Consider the following 21,335-nt stretch of genomic DNA (forward strand, 5'->3'; position numbering starts at 1 on the left):
AAAAAACTACAATTTTTGTGCTTTGTGATTTCGCCAAATTCGGACTAACGAATGGTCAAATTAGCGTTTGCAGTTGAAACGATATTATTAAAGCAGAAACGACATTTACCAGAATGTATATACTTACATTACATCATATGTACATCCTTAACTACATTACACTACAAAGAATGTCTCACATCCATAACCTCTACATACAAATACAAACACAAATCTTGTTTTAAACACTTTTTGCTAATTAATTTCTTGTTGTACATTATGTTTCTTTCTTTCTTCCATTTTTGGCATCAATAGAGTGAGATTTCCCTTGCATGAAAAGCTGTACAAATTGTTGTTCACAGCTTTTAGCACCAAATTATTCTGAATATTTGAAGGGCAATTATTACTATTGTAATTAACCTCCGGCGAAATTACACGAGGAACTGCTTCAAGCGTAGAACGAGGAGAATTGTGCGAATTTGCCCCCGAATCCGTTTGTTCCGTACAACATTGCCTGCATCGAAACACAATGTTCTTTTATCGTACAATAAACAAAAATTAAATAAATAAATAAGTAGTTGCACTAAACTAAATAAAAACACTTGCCCGTTAACTAGTGGCGATTTTCCTTGCTTGATCCACGTAGTACTCTCGAAATCCTGAAAAACGAAAATTTTCATTTATGTTAAAATGAAACGCTACCGCGATTCGAATTTTTCATTTTTTTTTAATTTACGAAACTTACATGTAATTTAAATCCGGAGAATTCTTGCACGAAACCGGAAAATATCTGATCCTGCGAACTACGCAAGAAAGGATGCTGCAGCAGCTTAACCGCCGAAGGTCGGTCTTTAGGTCTTCTCTGAAAGCACCACTGAAGAAAATCCTTTCCTTCATCGGACAAAGTTTCCGGTACAGGTGGCGTTTTATTCAGAACATTGAACATCGCTTGAACCTGTACATATATCCACCCAACCAAACAACCCCTTAATTCCAAATAAACTAGTAACCGAAACATTAAAAAAAAAATCATGGTAAATGGATCAACGGGTTGGGTCGGGTCAATCCGTATATATACCTACCCCATTAGAATCGCTCCACGGAGGTTTTCCTGTCAGCATCTCGATTACCGTGCACCCCACGCTCCATATATCTACACCAAAGGCTAACTCCGGGTTGTTATCTTTCCGCATCGCAGCCTGCAAAACCTGCCGAATAACAAAAAAAAAAAAAAAAAAAAACAAGTCCATCAATTATTTCATTCTTACTATAGATACACACACACATATATATACACGTGTACGATCAGATATAAATCGAGATTATTGCGATACCTCCGGAGCCATCCAATGTGGAGTACCCTTCAACGAAAGATCTATATCATGTCCTGTAAGCTGGAGGAACCAAAAAAATAAAAAATCCAGATATAAAAATATATAATGCAAGATTATCGAAATAAATCAATTAAAATTTTATTATTTTTTTTAAAAGCTCCGAAAAACGCTTACGTGTTTTGCTAACCCAAAGTCAGCTAGCTTTACGACACCGGATGAATTAACAAGTAAATTTGCCCCTTTGATGTCCCTGTTTTATTAAAAAAATATTCAATCAGTATTCGAATACAACGAAATTAAAAAAAAAATTAGAAATTTGCGAAAAAATACGAATATATATATAACCTGTGTATTGTCTTTGTACTATGTAAATAAGCCAACCCCGAGAGAATATGACGAGTGAAATTACGAACAATGCTCTCGGTCATAGCTCCACAGTGTTCTTGGACATACTTATTAACCGATCCCGGATGCACGTACTCCAAATATATGCAAAACCGATCGTCAATCTGCAGCAAAATAACGTTACGAAAATTCAGTTTTATTTCGTAATATACATTTTATTGAGTATCAGAGTACAAATATTGGTTGATCTGCTTACAATTTCGCTGCCGTAGTACTGCACAATGTTCGGATGCTTCAACTCTCTGAGAAATTTGATCTCCTAAACGGCAACAACAAAAAATAAATAAAAAATCGGGTCTCGGTAAAAATAGTGTACTTCGTGATTTTTTTTAATAAAGTACAAACACATTGAAGAAACCCGGAATAAATTAAACCTGTTCCAACTGCTTTATACATTCGTTGCATTTCGGGTCGTCGGGTATCATCTCGACTTCTTTCACTGCGCACGTCGCTCCGGTTTCACTACCAGAGCAAGTCGGTGACATAAGATCATTTTTTTGAAATAAATAAATAAATAAATAAATAGAAAATAACAGAAGTCAACCTGCATGTGTTATATCAAATTACTAAAAAACTCCTCGCGTTATAAATATTGCTAAATTTATAATACGAGGAGTTTTTTGGCAATTAGAGTAAACCAGAGGGATGCAATAAACCGCAAAAAGTCTTCCTGGGGGTAATTATGTTAATTTACATACCGATGAGTTGCAATATAAACACTTCCGAATGTACCGCGCCCAATTGGTCTCCCCCTCTGCCATTGCCCTTTAATCGACGGCGAAACGTCCGATCTATCGATGCTTTGTCGGCCGGTAGGCAAAGACCGAGAAGTCGTCGGGGGACGGGGCAGAGGGTGGACGTTGGTGGAACTTTCCGGGAGGGACTTATTGTGCGAATGTACGAAAATGCCCTTACGGCTCGTGGAGATCTCGTGCTTGGTTGGGCTATGAAGTGGGGAGTGCAATGGGGATAGTAATTGGTAAGAATAGTTCGACATTCTGTCGGATTTCGAGACTTCGAAATCGGACGGAACTTGAAACGGGGAACGGATAAGATCAACGGTGCCGTATCTTTTGGGACTGAGTGTCGGACTTGAGTAAACGCTGCTTGGAGCACTCATTGCAGGGAAATAGCGATGGAAGTCGTTTTCTGAGGTGTCGAGATTTAAGTGTTGGGGGATTCGTCTTCTTCGGTACGATGGAGATTTGTATGTTTTTTTTCCGACAATGTCGTCGGTGGTTTTCCCGGAAAATTGATGACGAGGGTTCCTAAGCATTTGAAAATAACACCAAATGAAATTCAATATTTTTTTTAACATATCTAAACATTTGATTTGCACCAAATGTTAATAATAGAGACTCGATTCGAAAAACAATAAATGCTTATATATGCAAGTGAAAAGCGGTAACTACGAGCTTCTATTCAAATGTTGCTGGATTTCGCGGCCGTAACAGACATTTACACAAAAATCCAATTAATTTAGAATTCATTTAAGAAATATTACTATTAGACTATTAGTAGAATGACTAAATCTATTTAACGAACTTTTTCCGATTTCGATTCCGGAAATTGATGACAAGGGTTTCGTTTCTAAGCATTTGAAAAAGAAAAAAAACACCAAATGAACTTCAATATCTTTTTTTAACATATCTAAGCATTTGATTTGCACCAAATGTCATAATCAAGACTCGATTCGAAAACAATAAACGCTTAATTATATAGCAAGTGAAAAGCGGTAACTACGAGCTTCTATTCAAATGTTGCTTGGATTTCGCGGCCGTAACAGACATTTAGACAAAAATCCAATTAATTTGGAATTCATTACAGAAATATTACTAATAGTAGAATGATTAGTTCTATTTAACGAAATATTGCCGATTTCGATCGGTTCCGGCTAATCATGCTAGAAATTGCTAATTAAGTCAAAAGATTTACTCTAATTAAAGATTTAAAAAAAAGAAGAAAAAAAAGAAAGTACCTAGCTCTCGGGCCATGGGAAGTCGTATCATTCTGCGGTAGCGGATAACCCGTTTCAGGGCGGGGCAGCGGCTGAGGCACGGCGGACTTGGACCAGTGGCCGCCGGCGCCGCCGCAGTGGGAAGGGGTTCGGGCACCGGAGCCAGGACCCGAACCCGAATCAGGGGAAACGGGGCAAGACTGCGACCCGTTATTATGCACCCCGCCACCGGACTTCAAACCAAGTTCATCATCTGTGACATGCCTCAATTTCCTTTGCCGAGTCAGCTTCCTCCTCTGCTCGTCGCCGCCACCGCCGTTGCCGGTGATGTTCTTGAAAATATCGTTGGAGCTCTTGCTCTTGCCCTTAAACGGCCGAGATGACGACGAAGAAGATGAAGAAAATGCACTCCAGATTGAAGGCATTCCCAAAAACTAACAACTCCGGCCACAAAAAAAAGAAAAAAAGAAAAAAGAAAAAAAGAAAAAAACAGAGCAAATAATCAAGAAATGAAAAAAATCTCTCAAATTTTTCAACAAAAATGGGGGTGGGGGTTTACTGTAATGGTGTGTGAAGTTGATAGGAAGTTTGACGAAGACAATGGGGGTCAATTTTTCTTTGCTTTTGAATTTTCGTTACACTGATGTGTTTGTTTTTATTTTTTTGTTTCCATGCATATAAAAACCTTTTGGAGTTGAAGTTACGTAAATAAATTTTATTTCTTTTATTTTGGTTTTTTTTTTTCAATTTATATTTTCTTTTTCAACACAGCGTGCTGCGTAGACCGTGTTAGATGTTTCTTCTGCAAAGTCAACGGTGAATTACTAATTGGCAATTCATAAACAATATGTTTGGATCACACCCAACAATGAAGAATGTAGACGATGTATACTTAATTACTTATTACTCCCTCCATTTTTAAATCGTTTTTAAATATATATGTGTCGTTTTTCACCTCTGCACGAATCTTAAGAAGTTCGATAAATTAATGTGGAAAAAATGCTGAAGAGTTAATAATGGCATAATTAATATAAAATTATGTAATTAATATATTATTAGAATTCTAAAGTAACGGATAAAAATATTATAGAAGAGAGAGAGGGATGTTTAATTTTAAAATCTAGCCGTGTGTGAGCTGTAAAATCTGGAAATAAAATATTAAACCGTACAGTGGGAAATTGGTTTGTAATTTATGTGTGCATATATATAATTTTATATAAGAATAAAAAAAATTGAAAAAAAATAAGTCTTAGTGTACGGGGAGCATGGTATGGACTTTAGAGTTTATAAGACCAAGTAAACGGCCACGTATATATGGAGTTGGTGGTGTGGGTAGGGTTTGAATTAATCTAGGAGTTAATGATAATTAATTTGATGTAATAAAACATCTCTAAATATTCTAGTATTAATTAGATACTAGTAACTATGACCCGTGCGTTGCACGGGATACCATTACAAAGGAGGACAAAATAATTATTGAAAATTATTATGCTGAATATATTGAACTTAAATAATCAAGAACAAATCACCATAAAAAACGTAAATAAACGGATAAATAATACTCCCTCCTTCCCTTTATATTTGACGTTTTGGCCATGAATTTGTTTTCCAATTTATTTGACGTTTTAAAATTCCAAAGCAAATTTATATTTTCCTTTCCATTTTCGCCCTTACTGTTAATTGCTCTAACTCTTCAGCTTCTAGGTACCTATGGAATTAATAAATAATTATTTGGAGAGAGGAAAAGGTAATATGGGGTATTTCTATCCAATTAAAGAATAATTAATGAGATTCTTAATTTGTGTGAAAAATCCTAAAACGTCAAATATTAAGGGAAGGAGTGAGTAATATAATATTAAGAACTTGGTCAATATAATTAAGAATAGTTGTCACAATTCAACAATTAAACATGGGGCTTTGTCTAAATCCAAAATATCGTCACTTGTCATCTCTTTCCGTTCTTTCTCAACATCCTCAAAATTAACATATGAGAAAGGTTATTGAAAGACCGTCCATATCTCATAATTTAGTTTTACAAAATTCATATTCTTTAATTATAAAAAAAAAAAATTAATAAAGTAGTAGATGGCTATAAAAGTAAGAGGGTCTTCAAGCTATCATTAATGGAATACAACCAAGAATTGCTAGTTTCCATCTCCAACCAAGATGAAACATTCACTGCCCGATTTTTCCGTTAAAACACAAAATAAATTTTAAATATGAATGATTTTCTTGAAACATATATGTAGCTATACAATGGATTTAAGAAGTTATTAATGGGGAGTTATTGGAATCACATATTTATTGTAAGTGAGAAATTATTCGGGATAACAAAATATGGTAAGAAAGAATACCAAATGATATAAGGGTAAATTACGAAAACCTATGAACTTAGGCTAAATTACGAAAAACACTCACATCCATCCATAATTACCAAAATTCTCCCGACGTTTATTCTCATCTTGCACTGATCTCCTTACGGTGTGATTTTTCACAAAATCTTTTTGATCTGAGGAAATATTCCCTAATAATTGTCAATTCTACCCAGCAGACGTGATATTTATTTATCCTACTTTTTAAAGATAAAAATAATCATCGGGCGAGAGTAAGTATTTTTTTAACCTTCCACAGTTGAATTGATTTTATTAGGTTAAACCAAATTCACATTTTATGCACCTCAGGATACATTTTTCTCGTAACATTACTCTCTCAAGACCTTTATCATAATAAGCAAAGACATTATTTTTTATATTTTTGTGCAAATGATTTTTTTTAAGTTAATGTAATGTAATTTAATATTTTTAATGCTACTTTTTATGATGGCAAATGTCAAATTGATCCTTCCACAACTACAAAGTGAAAATAGGACAATACATCTCATCAATATATTTTAAAATTACATTTTTTAGAGAGAGAGAGCACTTCTCACGCTACTTGTTGTTACTGCAAACGTGTAATACAAATTTTTATAATAATATACAATTTTCATACGTACAGGATAGAACAATTGAACTTCATAGTGAATAATAAAAAAAGTTATTTTTATGCAGAATTGAAAGTGAGAATAATACTCGTAACAATCTGTTATATTATATTATACACTTTAAAAGTATCGAATGGGATCCTAAATATAAAAAATTATCTCATAGGAAAAATAATCTAGAATCGAATAATTTGATCGCACCTCTATCCATTGTCATTGTAAACAATTATTATGAAATAAATTGTATACGTTGACGAAGATGTTTATTATAAGAAATGAAAGTAGAACCAATGTAAAAATTATAATCTAAAGATTAACAGAGTGAATGTGGCTATCTCTGTGTCAAGTAATTAAAAATCAAAAAATACAATTACAGCAAACAAATAAGTATTTTTAAACATAGACTCAGGCCTAATTTTTACATATTTTTTCGTAATTATTGCCGTCAAGGTATCCAAACTATAAACTATTTGTAGTGAAACTCAATAATTAATATATTTTACATAAACTATTAAAAAAAACTATCTGAAAACAAAAAAGAAACTAAAAAATAAAATCTGCCTACGAAGAATTTAGGATGAATCAAAACAACTTTCGAGCAATTCATTTTACATTATATACAATCTACATGCGCGATATAGATAATACAGCAACATTCGATATTCGTGTTATTAAATACTTAAATAATTTTGATACAAATTACGCACAGTATATCATAGTATAAATAATGTTTCCATCTAAATAAATTCAAGGTCTATAAAAATCCAGGAAAAAAAAATACGAAAAAGAGGCAATGCTTGAGAAGGCGCACCAGGAGGAAGCATGGAGAGGAGGACTTCTTGCACTACTTGCTGCTGCAAACGTGTCCTTAGCTCCTAGAAAGTTCAATAAACGTTTCCTTCCCTCCGATTTCTTATATTAGATAAACCATTAATCTATTTGGAATACACCTTGGAGAAATTCATCATAGCATAAATGATGAGCTGTGAATTTAGTTCTACACCCAAATTTGTCAATGGACATACTGAAAGTAAGAGAAAAATCTCAAAATTAAATAAGAACAGCAAATCGGGGAGAATAGACACAATAAAAATGAGTGAACCAAAGAAACTAACTCAGGAAATGCATTATGAATATTGAGTGACTACCACTACCAATGTAGCATATTCCGCCACAACTCTTCTGCGCGCATTCTTGTGGAGATTGCTCTTATGGGTCCCCGAGAGGAGTGATTTCGTATTATAATAAACTTTAGAATAGTCGAACTCAAAGTGTATTCTGAGAATTTACTTGGTTATTGCACAAATTGAAGACTTACAAAAACTAAATATCCAAAAAACAGCTCAAACACAGATAGAGTATAATTTCTGTTACATACCATCCCCTCCAAGAGTTATCTACTCGTGTGCTGGGATTTATTTCAGTCCAGTATTTCCGCTCCCTACAACAATTTGTAATTTTGAAATCAAAATAAGTTCACAAACAGGTCACTATAAAATTAGAATTGCAAGCAAGGTAAAAATAAACGTATCTAGAATTTTCGCAACCAAATTTAGATAACCGACAAAATTATGAGTATCAATTCCCAAAGTGTCTCCTAGCTAAATCGTGGGGCATAAAAACAGCGTCTAGTCGCTCATGAACCGTAGCATCAATATCACTTGCAAGAATCAAAATCTAGTTCTGCATAGACTACATACATAATTAAACAGCATACATACTCAAAAAGAAGGCACTCTTCCTTCAGTCTCTTGAAGGTTGTAACTATGAATCCAACTTCTATCAAGAAGAAAAGGCGTAAAGATCACTTTTAGCATTTTACATAGAAGGCCATTGAGGTTTGAAAAAAAAAATATGAACATGAATATTTTCTAATTTAAGTGTTGCCATATAAATAATAACAACTCAATAATAAAAACAGAGAAAGCAACTCAATTTTAACCATGTCTACATAGTCAAAAAAAAAAAAAAAAAAAAAAAAACGAAAAAGAAGCAATAATGAAGTCGAAATCACCAATTACAAAGTCGAATCAGCGCACCTTTGCTTGGTCTTTGACAAATCAGATTCCAATGATGAAACCGTATGGGCAACTATCCTGCGTCATTGATCTCGTCTGTGCAGTGAACATCTTTTTCACCTCAAATTCATCGATTTTACTCTTCTATGCGTCTGTGTGTGTGTTCTATTTACAACATTTCAAATCACATGAACCCTAATTTCTGAAGAAAAAAAAAATTAATTCGTCAGTACACATATACACCGAATTCAAGAAAATTTAAGAAAACTGAAATTTTTGATGTTATCTTCAACAAATGTTCCTTAATTCATACCTGAAATATGGAAGCTTGGAAGATCCCATTGAGGTTTTCTACGGGATGGGTGAAAAGGGAGTTTATTCAATGTCCATGGAAATCTCTAACTCGTGCCTTTGGAAGATGAATAAATGTTGAGTAGTGCCAAATAAAAATACTTTTAGTTGCAGTTTTTGGTGCTCAAGGGGATTTTTGAGAGAGAAGCGGAGTACGCGAGATGTAAATGAAGAGTAGTTATTTATCGTGTCTTCAGTTTTCTATACGTGTGATGTTTTTTATTTTATTTTATTTTTCATTGTTATTGTCGTGGAGGAAAAACAAACTCAAAATAACCGCCGAAAGAAAGAAAAAAAAAACTGCAAAAATAAGAATTGTCAAAAATACCCTTAAGTTTAGGTTTAGGGTTATAGGTCAAAATATCTTCTTTTTATATATAAGATAAATAGACATACTATAATTAGGGTAAATATACTAATATTGTGTCACTTAAATTACATGAGGTAGCTCAAATTACACCGGATAAATTTACAATGGATAATATATGTCATTATAGGTCTACTCAATTACACAGTCCTGCATGTGAATATATGTAAAATAGATAGTTATTAATAACACATATAGTGAAATCTATAACAGATAAAGTCCATCGAGTCTAGCATAAAATACACCCCTGAATAATTTGGTCTCTGATATACCTAAATAAGCCGGCCCAATGGGCCCCCAAATTTATCTACTAATTAGGCCCATTACACGAAAGCCCAAATACATTCAAAATAAGGCTTGGGCCCAACAAAGTAAGCCCAACCCGTTCAACGATATATAAATAGATAGTTTACTTATTCGTAGAGGTACGTTCTAATCATTGACAATCAACTACGAGTTTTATTCTTTCTACTATCTCTACGATCCGTACATCTGACTTGAGCGTCGGAGGGGTTTCCGCCGGATCAACCCCCGGCTTAGTTCACGTGTGCTTATTTTGTAGGGACCTCAGGATCATCGAGTTGACTAGCTACTGATCAGCTTTGCTCTCCCAGCTCGTTTCCTATACTATTCCGGTGAGCTATACTTTAGCATCATCCAGCTCGTTTCCTATACTATTCCGGTGAGCTATACTTTAGCATCATCAGTCTCGTTTATTTTTTACGATGAAATCAGTCAAATATAATCTTAAGAGTATGCTCTTGGGCCGGGATCCACTCACACATATAAAGAGATATCAACTCTTTAGTAGTCGAAAATTTCATTTTCTTTTATCATTTTCACACCTCCGAAAAAGAGCACGCGAGGCCCTAGCCTTTATATTTTCCTTGGGATATTTTCATATCTTGTTATATATATATTTGAAAATTATAAAGTCACTAAATCAAACTACAACTAAATGACCTAAGGGTGCATTTGGATGGAAGGATTTGGGGAAGGGATTTCAAATCCATAATAACAAATCCCTTGGACTTGTTTGGATTGAGGGATTTGGGGATGAATTTCAAATCCACACCCCTCCTTTTTAGTTATGTTTTGAGCAATTGGGGTGGATTTCAAATGACTCCAAAATTGGAGTCATTTCAAATCCCTTCCCCAAATCAAATCCCTCCCCAAATCCTTCCATCCAAACGCACTCTAAAACAATTATAAAAAGAAAATATAAATTAATATGCAAAAATTATCTATAGATTTAAAAAAATAAACAAAGATAAAATAATAGTTATTAAATGTTACACAAAATTTTTAAACTACATACACAAAAAATATATTATGATTTAACAAAATTAAAAAGACTCCTTTTGGTTTTCTAATTAATACACATTACAAAAAGAAAATAACAGTTAAATATGATATTCTTTTACACGCCCAAAACAATTCCAAACTTTCTCTTTAGCCCCATAAATAGTATTTTCCGTCGTATATCAACGGTCATTTGACGGAGTTGACCAAACCCCAAGCCCCAAACCACACCCAAAAAGTCAGATTCAACACCCATACACGTGTGAATCACGTGAGGGGGAGAGAGAGAGAGAGGGTCAGAGAGAGAGAGAGAGACCTGCAACGAATTTGGCAGATTGACGGTGGACTATAAAATCCGTCGAGAAAAATGGTTAAAATTATTTCTTTTTCAATAATGAAGGGCAGTTTTGTAATTTCCATTACAAACCCGTTTACCACATCCGAAAAAGGAAACTCGCCCTAGACATACTGATTCTTCCTCTTCACTCACTCACTGGAACTCGGGCGTTTCCCGTAAACCCTAGGGAGGAGAGAAGATGACTGAGGCAGCAAGCGCGGTGGTGCACGATATCCTGGGGCGGCGCGTGGATGACGTTGACCAGCCAATCACGGATTACATCATCAATGTCCTCGCCGACGAGGATTTTGATTTCGGCGCCGACGGAGAAAGCATCTTTGAAGCCCTCGGCGAGCTCCTTGTTGACTCCGGATGCGTAGCTGATCACTCCGAATGCCGCTTGGTATGCATTGATTGCATAAATTAACCAATTTTTTTTTTTTTAATTTTTTAATTTCATTTCAGTAGATGGAGAAGTGTTTGTAATTCAAGCATCATGCCAGAAGAAGAAAAAAACTGTAGATTTTAATTTAAAATGATATTCACATTTGATGAGAATTTTGTTTGCCTTGCCACTGTAAATATTTTTGTTTAAGAAGTCTTTTATTACCTGTTCAGTTATTAGAGGATTTCATACAGTACTTTCTTATGTAGCTTCATTGTGAAAATGTTTTTGCATTTGTCTACAAGTGGAGTTTGTTTAGTTACCGGTGTAGTGCTCCCTTATTTGCGAATTTAATGTTATCAGTGAAATTTACTACAGGTATGTAGTAAACTGTCTGAGAAATTTGGGAAACATGGATTGGTGAAAGAAAAACCGACAGTTAGAAGCCTTTTGGCACCATTGCGAATGTATGACGGAATGGATGAAAAAGAAGCACCAAAGAAGAAGGCGGAGCCTGTAGATGGTCCGTTACTAACCGAGCGTGATAAGATGAAGATTGAAAGGAGGAAGAGGAAAGAGGATAAGCAGAGAGAGGTAACATTCACCCCAATAGTGTGAGATTGGGGTTCATTACAGCTCAAATCTTAAATTGTCGGGAACACAAAAATGACCATTGGAACTGTAATGCCTGGCTATGTATGCGTTTGGTTTCTTATTGAATACGGTGTATCTTGGCAGGTAGAATACCAAACACATTTAGAGGAAATGGAAGCAGTCAAAGCTGGGATGCCTGCTGTAGTCGTAAGCCATGAAAACAGTGATGGTCCGACTGTGAGAGATCTCCACATGGAGAACTTCAATATTGCTGTTGGAGGGCGTGATCTTATTGTAGATGGTTGTGTGACACTATCTTATGGAAGACACTACGGTTAGTTTGACTGGCATTCTACAAATTTTCTGACTATTGAGTTTGACTGAAGAGAACATAATATCTTATTTTGTTATAACCCTTTCCATTTAATCTAATTTATGTTGGCTTAGTCGTTGTTGTGGAAAACCAGTTGGACGGTCTAGTTCCTAAAAACTGCTTGATAGAACTGGAATTAGTTGTCAAGAATGCTTGATGGGTGTAGTACTTTTTTTTGCTTTCGGTGAAGCAGCTTTCTGAAGTTCAGACTTAACTTCCTTTAAATATGCACGCTGCACTTTGTAATTGTGAGTTCTTAGAAAGTAATTATGGTGAAACAAGTTCATTTCAAATTATCTCCTTTTGATGTTATGTGACAAATTAGAAGGAAAAGGAAAAGAGTTCTAATTAAAACGTGAAGGGTTAATGGAGAGGAACTGTATTTGATTGGTATTTTAATCATTTGAAGTTTCTTAACGAATTTGTGTATACCAACAATATTTTTTATGCCATTGGATGATCTTGTCACTGCTGCAGGTCTTGTTGGTAGGAATGGTACTGGTAAAACAACATTCCTTAGGTACATGGCATTGCATGCTATTGAGGGTATTCCCAAGAATTGCCAGATATTGCATGTAGAGCAAGAAGTAGTTGGTGATGATACAACGGCTTTGCAATGTGTGCTAAATGCTGATGTGGAAAGAATTCAGCTTTTAGAAGAAGAATCTCGCCTGCTTGCATTGCAGGTTGAACCATTATATTTCAATTGGCAGAAGTAACTGCTATGGTTCTTGTCTTCGATCTGCCTTAGACGTTTCTAGATTTCTCAATTTCTAAAGCTGTATAGAAATTATTTCCCATCAGAAAGAAATAGAGCCGGATGCGGACCCTGAGAAGACAACTGTGGAGCTGAATGGAGGAGTCGACAAAACTTCTGTTGCTCAGAGGGTGGAAGCAATATATAAGAGGCTAGAGTTTATTGATGCTTACTCTGCCGAGGCACGAGCTGGGTCCATTCTTGCGGTTAGTTTTTTCAACCTTCATAAAGTGATAACAGAATATTTACATCGTTTCTGTCCGAAAGGTGGGAAGTATCTTAAGCAGCTGTTTATGATACTTTAAAAATAGTTTGTAGAAAGATGTTATTTGACATTTATTTTTTGTGTATAAATTCTATCATCAGATGATTTTCAAGTATCTTTCATGTAGTCAATACCTTTGTTTGAATTTTTTATGGTATGTTTGAGAAATTTATGTGATTATCACTTCCTGTCCTGTGGTATTCTAGGGTAGGTAACTTGTTATGTTTCCAGTGCCATTTTCTGCCATTCTATCTTTACTTTAGTTAACGGCTAAATAGATGCATAAACTTGTATAAACTAATAGTTGAAGCCTTTGGCAACCTCACACTTTATTGATGAACTTTAATATCGACCTTTTCTTTTTCCTTCCTTTTCTGTTCTTCTCAATTGACAAGATGTTTCAACTTTATGGTTGGATATTAGTGCTCTATACGAATTGCCGTAAATTTAGATTCTTACTTGTTTGGTTACTGATAATTGATCACCAAGCTTCCTGTATACTCCCGCAAACTATGTTTGTAATGTCAACTTGCTGCTTGAATAACTGATGATATCTTTGCTTATGCGGAAAATTTTCAGGGTCTCAGTTTCTCACCTGAGATGCAGAAGAAGCCGACCAGAGCTTTTTCTGGAGGATGGAGAATGAGAATAGCGCTTGCTCGTGCCTTGTTTATTGAGCCTGATCTTTTACTTCTTGATGAACCAACGGTATGTTAAGCATGTTACTGAAGCTCATTCACATAGTGTCTCTATTTATCTATTTAATTTCTTTTGAGGGACTGTAGTTAGTTATTAACGTACACAATTTCTGTGGCAGAATCATCTCGACCTCCATGCTGTCCTGTGGCTGGAATCTTACCTGGTGAAGTGGCCGAAGACATTTATTGTTGTTTCACATGCTAGAGAGTTCTTGAACACTGTATGACTTTTCACCTCTTTGGGGTTCCATTACAAAATTTTGTTAATAATCAATTTATAACTACTTTGGTGCTTTACTTAAACTAACGAAAATAGTATTTACTAATTACTTCATACAGGTGGTCACAGATATCCTCTATCTTCAAGGAAAACAATTGAGTGCTTACAAAGGAAACTATGATACATTTGAGAGGACAAGGGAAGAACAACTCAAGAACAAACAAAAAGCTTTTGAGGCAAATGAACGTACAAGAGCTCACATGCAGGTTATTTTTTATACATTTGATTTACAAGTGACAATATTTTTTTGTGTATGCTATTTCGTGTATCTGACTATTCCTGGTAGGGTCTTGACCAAACCTTTTTCATTTTGAAAAATTGTCTTGCAGACATTCATTGACAAGTTCCGTTTCAATGCGAAGCGCGCCTCTCTTGTTCAGTCAAGAATTAAGGTAAGTTTACCATGTTACTCTTTCCTGTTATTGGTTCTTCACAATTTTAGAATGGCTGAATAGTTATACTGCCATGATACTTTCAGTCCAAGTATGTTCAAATAATGACAGAATCCATTGTTTTTAGAGGAAAAAGAAGTTCACCCCCTAAACTAAGACCCGTTTTGCGCTTTGCCCCCCAAACAAATTTGGTATTGGTTCTATTTGCTATTATTTTTTTAATGTTCACTGTTCTCTCATCTGTATCATTCAGGCGCTGGATCGGTTGGGTCATGTGGACGAAGTTTTCAATGACCCTGAGTATGCATTTTTCGATTAAATTTCTGTTTTCATCTTTTTAGTATGTACTTATTTAATATATATGTTTTGGCTTCAGCATACTCTTTATTTTTTATTATCGAAAAAGCAATATTCGCTATATCTGGCTAAATTTTTCTTGCTCGTTTTTTGTTCGCAGGTACAAATTTGAATTTCCATCTCCTGATGATAGACCAGGAGCACCAATCATAAGCTTCAGGTTCAATATCTGATATATAGGCCACTTCATTGCTTATGTGGCTTGGGCTTAATTAGTCAACTTTCTCAGCATGCTCAATTGTTGATTTTGTTGATCAGGATCCACATACTTTATCATTCTTCTTGAATTTTCTCCTCATCTTTTTCCGATTTTCTAATTTAATTATTTTCTGCTGTTATTCTTTGTAACGAATGCAGTGATGCATCTTTTGGATATCCTGGGGGCGAACTATTGTTCAAGAATTTGAATTTTGGAATTGATCTTGATAGCCGAGTAGCAAGTAAGTCTGTTGCTGAAGTTTCTTTTTGGATGTCTGTTACTTAACTCTTGCGTGGTCTATTTTGTAAATTGTATCTGCAACTTTAAAACTAGTTAATTTTTTTTTTTGTCGTGATAATCGATAGAATTGATAAAACGTATTTTTAGCATGTTGCTTGAGGAAATTGCTCATATTCACATAAATGATCAAACGTTTATGCATATACACATTGCAGTGGTTGGCCCAAATGGAATTGGAAAATCAACCATTCTCAAACTTATTTCTGGGGAGATTCAACCAAGCTCTGGGACGGTCTTCCGTTCAGCAAAGGTATCCAGTTCTCTTTCTCTTGTTACATCTATGGGTCAACAAAGTTTAAATGTCAGTACAATGTTGGTGCTTTAGTGTACTACATGCACAATTGCTTCATCTGACATTGGGGTAGTTATTCCTTTCTTTGTTTTATCATGTTAATTCTGTTGCTGTAATAGAATCTGACAAATATTACAATATAATTTTTTTTTTGGTTCGGAGCAGTCTCTCTTTAAATTGGTAGAATTTTGTGCTGCAGATTTTCTTATTGTATAGTTAACCCATTTTTCCTGCAATGCTGTGTCTTCTCTTTCAGGTTCGCATTGCTGTATTTAGTCAGCATCACGTTGACGGCCTAGATCTCTCTTCAAATCCGCTTTTGTATATGATGCGGTGCTTCCCGGTAAAGAATATGTTTAAATATATTTATTGACAATTTTCAATTTGGTCTTGTTTGTTTACAAGTTTTCAAATACACATGTATTTGTGATGTGCAGGGAGTGCCAGAACAGAAGTTAAGAGGACATTTAGGTTCGTTTGGAATAACTGGGAATCTTGCCCTCCAGCCTATGTACACATTGTCAGGTACTGTCTTTTAATGCATATGGTATTGAAAGCGAATAACATTATTCGTAAGTCAATTATCGCCCATTTTGAAATGCTTTAAATGATATGCCAGGTGGTCAGAAAAGTAGGGTTGCGTTTGCAAAGATAACTTTCAAAAAGCCTCACATTTTACTTCTTGACGAGCCATCAAACCATCTTGTAAGTTTTTTTTTTTATTTGTAACAATTGGACGTTAATAGATTAGTTGGAAATGCTGAAAGTGATCTCTTTAAAGAGCTCATTTCGTTGTTATGTATGCAATTAAGGTAAGATGTAGCACATGGATCAACTATAGAGGAACCTCGTGTAAATACACCATGGAATAGAGTTTGATCTCGATCCTACTCCATTCCGAAATTGAAAAAATCGACACAATAGGGATCTCTTTGGATATTGGATGCAGTCGTACCTTGTTAAGTAGTATGAATATGTTGAATTGAAACAACTAGTTAAATAAATGAATTCTATCCCTTTTCTTTTGTTTGTTATTTGTTTTCTTTCTCTTCCTGTTATTAACACTCGATCGACAAAATTCAGGATTTGGATGCGGTTGAAGCATTGATACAAGGTCTCGTCTTGTTCCAAGGAGGCGTTTTAATGGTATTTCTACGGCTCCGTTGCTACTTTTTTTTTAATAACTTTAGTGTACATCAAAAGTTTCTCTTTAACACTGATGAAATTTCACCCGATTGTCATCTTCTTCAGGTGAGTCACGACGAGCACTTGATATCCGGAAGTGTGGAGCAACTGTGGGCTGTCTCTGATGGCAGGGTCACTCCTTTCAACGGAACCTTCCAGGATTACAAGAAGTTACTGCACTCTCAATAAAATTCTGATCTACATACATATCTTTACAAATTTCACTTGCATGCAGTTTTTGCGTGTTGAAAATGTTGCAAGGCCCATCGGCTTCTCATATTCTCGTACGTTGGTAAACTACCGATATGTCGAAAAAATGCGAATTTATTTCTGTTATAAATATATAATTATGGTTGCCGATGTTTTTTTGGTTAAATTACATGTTATATTAAATTTCTTCTTGCTTAGAACTGCTATTTTTAATTAAATTGTGTAAATTTTTTACTTTATTATTTCCCATTGTATGCGAATAGCGCACCTAAAAAAAATTTGAGGGTGCTGCCTCCGGGATCAAATTATTCCTTATAAATTCGCCGATGTAGTGTTGGTCGTATTACGGTATTAGTACCGACGGATCGAAATTTCCCGATTCCACCTCTGAATAGTCTTGACATAAAAAGATAGCTCAAAATCTCCAATAATTGAGATGACTATAGGACATGTTTGTAACATTATTATTTTTTGTTATGCAACATAGGAACAAACAGATATTTACAACTTTTTATGATTGATTATCTTGTTGACTTTTCTTGTTTGGTTTGTTGACTTGTAGCTAAATGGACAATTGGTCACGCAAAGCTGGATCAATAGAGACCTTGATGTGTGATAATGTGAATGGAGGTCGGTTGACCAAATGGTCCAGACCATAAATTGATTTCCCAATTCACATTATTGGAATCCCAAATTATGGCCCCAATTTTAAATTGATAAGTCAAATATTGACTAGTGACTACCACTAGAAAAGTTAGGAGCACTCCACCACCTTATTACGTGATGTATAGATAAGATTAGGTGTGTAAATTGGAATTAGACAATATTTTTCATTCCAAATTCCAAAAATTCGATTATGATTTTTTCTAAAAAAAATTTTCAGATCACAATTGATCAGATTTTAATTTCTGAAAATAATGTTGAGGATTATGATTTTTTGGAAAATTACACTTATCTTATATATAAAAGAAAGAAACGCTAGGCAACCCTAAGAAACCCTAATGTCATATTTGTAATTTTTTTCAATTTTTATCAAATTTTTATCTCCTTAATATTATTTTAAATATTATTTTCGAATTTTATCATATTTGTATCCCCTAAATATTATTTTAAATATTATTTTTTATTTTTATCAGATTTTTGTCTCCTAAATATTATTTTTTATTTTTATCAAATTTTTATCTCCTAAATATTATTATAAATAATATTTTTTTAATTTTATCAATTTTATATCTCCTAACTATAATTTTAAATATAATTTTCAACTTTTAGCAGATTTTTATCTCCTAAATATTATTTTCGAATTTTATCAAAGTTATATCTCCTAAATAATATTTTAAATATTTTTTTCGAGTTTTATCATGTTTTTATTAGTTTTTTATCTCCTAAATATTAATTTTGTTTTTTATCAGAGATTATTGTCTCCTAAACATTATTTTTGATTTTTATCAAATTTTTATCTCCTAAATATTATTTTAAATAATAATTTTGATTTTAATCATATTTTATCTCCTAAATATTATTCTAATTATTATTTTCGTATTTTATCAACTTTTATCTCATTAACATTATTTGAAATATTATTTTCGATTTTTATCAAATTTTTATCTCCTAACTATTATTAAATTTTATTTTCGATTTTTATCAGATTTTTATCTCCTAAATATTATTTTTTGATTTTTTATCAAATTTTTATCTCCTAGATATTATTTTAAATATTATTATTGATTTTCATCAATTTTTTATCTCCTAGATATCTTATATATAAAAGAAAGAAACGCTAGGCAACCCTAAGAAACCCTAATGTCATATTTGTAATTTTTTTCAATTTTTATCAAATTTTTATCTCCTTAATATTATTTTAAATATTATTTTCGAATTTTATCATATTTGTATCCCCTAAATATTATTTTAAATATTATTTTTTATTTTTATCAGATTTTTGTCTCCTAAATATTATTTTTTATTTTTATCAAATTTTTATCTCCTAAATATTATTATAAATAATATTTTTTTAATTTTATCAATTTTATATCTCCTAACTATAATTTTAAATATAATTTTCAACTTTTAGCAGATTTTTATCTCCTAAATATTATTTTCGAATTTTATCAAAGTTATATCTCCTAAATAATATTTTAAATATTTTTTTCGAGTTTTATCACGTTTTTATTAGTTTTTTATCTCCTAAATATTAATTTTGTTTTTTATCAGATTATTGTCTCCTAAACATTATTTTCGATTTTTATCAAATTTTTATCTCCTAAATATTATTTTAAATAATAATTTTGATTTTAATCATATTTTATCTCCTAAATATTATTCTAATTATTATTTTCGTATTTTATCAACTTTTATCTCATTAACATTATTTGAAATATTATTTTCGATTTTTATCAAGTTTTTATCTTCTAACTATTATTTTAAATTTTATTTTCGATTTTTATCAGATTTTTATCTCCTAAATATTATTTTTTGATTTTTTTATCAAATTTATATCTCCTAAATATTATTTTAAATATTATTATCGATTTTCATCAAATTCTCCTAGATATTATTTATAATAATCTGATTTTCGATTTTTACAGAAAAGGGTAAATAAATCTGATTTTCATCCCTAGCGAATTTTGTGACATCGTTTTACATAATGTCTGCAACATTTGAATTTTATTTCTTCCCTACCTAAGGCTTCTTCTTTTGGTAACCCGACTTTAGATTTTGTTTTTTATCTTCTTCATCCTATTGACTGTGTGGCAATTAGTTTACATCTTTTTCCATCATGGCTTATAGGTAATTTCATTTTGTTAAATTATGTGTTTCATTAATTTATACCAAAGTTTTCAAATTTTATGTATAACAATTATTTCATTTTATATGTTATTGGACATGTTATTGAAATGGATGATTTGAGAGAATTAACCAAAAATGGGCGGAGCCACAAGCTATTGGAAGTCGACCTTCAAGACTTATTGTTTGTATGCGATATTTAATTTATTGTTTAGATTTATTTTTGTTTCTTAATTTTCCAATTGTTAATTCCAGTGGCAAAACAGCCTGAAAATGAGGCAGTGGAGAAGGGCTTAGTTCCGATGCAAGATGTATAGATGGCCTTTTATGTTGTCGATAGTTTAGTTTTGATTATGTTAACTAAGTTATTAAATCTAATTACTTTTAAGCTCAACATGAAAGACATAGTTGATGATTTTTTTCCTGGTTCAAATTTTCAATCTACTGGTATTAGCTGATTCAATTCATTTGGAAAATTATTCAATAGTAAAGTTATTTCCTTTTTTTGTGTGTAGTATACTTAATGATGTTCCAGTATAATAGAATTTTGATCATACGATACATCAAACGTTTGTTTATATTCTTACAACATCAAAACAATGCAATTTGTTGTCCCGTGCATCGCACGGGTACAATTACTAGTTATATAAATATTATTATACATTTTGTATTTTAGGTGACTACAAATTTTGAATTTTTCGCTTTTCTCCAATTTCGATTTCGAAACAGATTTTGAATGAATTTTTTCAAGCCGATTTTCTCCAATTTTTTTTGAACGGAATGGGAATGGATTTGTCGATTTCTGCTCCTAGATAAGAATAACTTCAATTTAATAATCGAGCCCATCGCACGTCACGTTATACTTGTTCAATAATTATACCTTCACCGTGCGACTTGTGGCACATTTGTGACTGCAAATTCTTTGATAAAACAATTCTATAAAATTTTAAAACTAATTGATATGTCGCACATCATCTAATAAATCTCATCTTCTTTTCTAAATAAATAAAATAAAAATTAAGTACGTGATCAAATCTCAAAATGACATTTTTTTTGAAACAGATGGAATAACATTTAATCAATTTTTTTTTTGTCATGTTAAATCAAAATGAACCCAATTAAAAATAGAAATGTGAATTATGCAAAGACAAAAGGACAAATTTGCAAAAGACAAAAATACCCCTGCATGGCTGCCCCCATGACAAGTCAAAGAAATGGTCAACGCAGC

The 21,335-nt window shown here is 33.1% G+C and overlaps 2 protein-coding genes and 1 long non-coding RNA gene across 4 annotated transcripts; 1 reads left to right on the forward strand and 2 right to left on the reverse strand.

Moving 5' to 3' along the window:
- Window positions 1-66: 66 nt before the first annotated feature.
- Window positions 67-4,337, reverse strand: LOC105971451 (mitogen-activated protein kinase kinase kinase 5). Of its 2 annotated transcripts, none has more exons than XM_012996305.2 (11): window positions 3,697-4,337; window positions 2,417-2,986; window positions 2,093-2,180; window positions 1,915-1,977; window positions 1,659-1,822; window positions 1,488-1,563; window positions 1,314-1,373; window positions 1,062-1,187; window positions 725-934; window positions 586-638; window positions 67-493 (listed from the first exon to the last, which is right to left on the reverse strand). In XM_012996305.2, exons 1-11 carry the CDS (start codon window positions 4,098-4,100, stop codon window positions 235-237), a joined length of 2,073 nt encoding a protein of 690 aa, XP_012851759.2. In that variant the 5' UTR covers window positions 4,101-4,337; the 3' UTR covers window positions 67-234. The 2 variants fall into 2 exon arrangements, with proteins under 2 accessions (XP_012851759.2, XP_088671713.1); XM_088815587.1 differs by having other exon boundaries at window positions 67-486; window positions 582-638; window positions 3,697-4,312.
- A 4,027-nt stretch (window positions 4,338-8,364) lies between these two features.
- Window positions 8,365-9,323, reverse strand: LOC148771874 (uncharacterized). The gene is made up of 3 exons (XR_016030545.1): window positions 8,990-9,323; window positions 8,698-8,878; window positions 8,365-8,437 (listed from the first exon to the last, which is right to left on the reverse strand). It is a non-coding gene; the product is annotated as an uncharacterized LOC148771874 (long non-coding RNA).
- Window positions 9,324-10,950: 1,627 nt separating this feature from the next.
- On the forward strand, window positions 10,951-17,517 carry ABCF3 (general control non-repressible 3). The gene is made up of 18 exons (XM_012996232.2): window positions 10,951-11,436; window positions 11,797-12,012; window positions 12,157-12,346; window positions 12,863-13,071; window positions 13,190-13,348; window positions 13,987-14,115; window positions 14,225-14,326; window positions 14,445-14,591; window positions 14,715-14,777; window positions 15,031-15,077; window positions 15,235-15,294; window positions 15,492-15,574; window positions 15,789-15,883; window positions 16,182-16,268; window positions 16,363-16,450; window positions 16,545-16,630; window positions 17,009-17,071; window positions 17,177-17,517. The coding sequence occupies exons 1-18, from the start codon at window positions 11,233-11,235 to the stop codon at window positions 17,297-17,299; spliced, it is 2,151 nt and encodes a 716-aa protein (XP_012851686.2). The 5' UTR covers window positions 10,951-11,232; the 3' UTR covers window positions 17,300-17,517.
- The last annotated feature ends 3,818 nt before the right edge of the window (window positions 17,518-21,335 follow it).

The sequence above is a fragment of the Erythranthe guttata genome, chromosome 3 (genome assembly GCF_056151865.1).
Source record: "Erythranthe guttata isolate IM_541 chromosome 3, IM_541, whole genome shotgun sequence".
NCBI classification, from domain to species: Eukaryota; Viridiplantae; Streptophyta; class Magnoliopsida; order Lamiales; family Phrymaceae; genus Erythranthe; species Erythranthe guttata.

Coding starts and splice junctions, on each gene's coding strand:
- LOC105971451 (XM_012996305.2), bottom strand. CDS start 4,100: ATGCCTTCAATCTGGAGTGCATTTTCTTCATCTTCTTCGTCGTCATCT. Junction 1,823..1,914: donor AGTACTACGGCAGCGAAATT/GTAAGCAGATCA, acceptor ATTTTGCTGCAG/ATTGACGATCGGTTTTGCAT. Junction 1,374..1,487: donor ACTTTGGGTTAGCAAAACAC/GTAAGCGTTTTT, acceptor TGGTTCCTCCAG/CTTACAGGACATGATATAGA.
- ABCF3 (XM_012996232.2), top strand. CDS start 11,233: ATGACTGAGGCAGCAAGCGCGGTGGTGCACGATATCCTGGGGCGGCGC. Junction 14,778..15,030: donor TTGTTCAGTCAAGAATTAAG/GTAAGTTTACCA, acceptor TGTATCATTCAG/GCGCTGGATCGGTTGGGTCA. Junction 16,631..17,008: donor ACGAGCCATCAAACCATCTT/GTAAGTTTTTTT, acceptor GACAAAATTCAG/GATTTGGATGCGGTTGAAGC.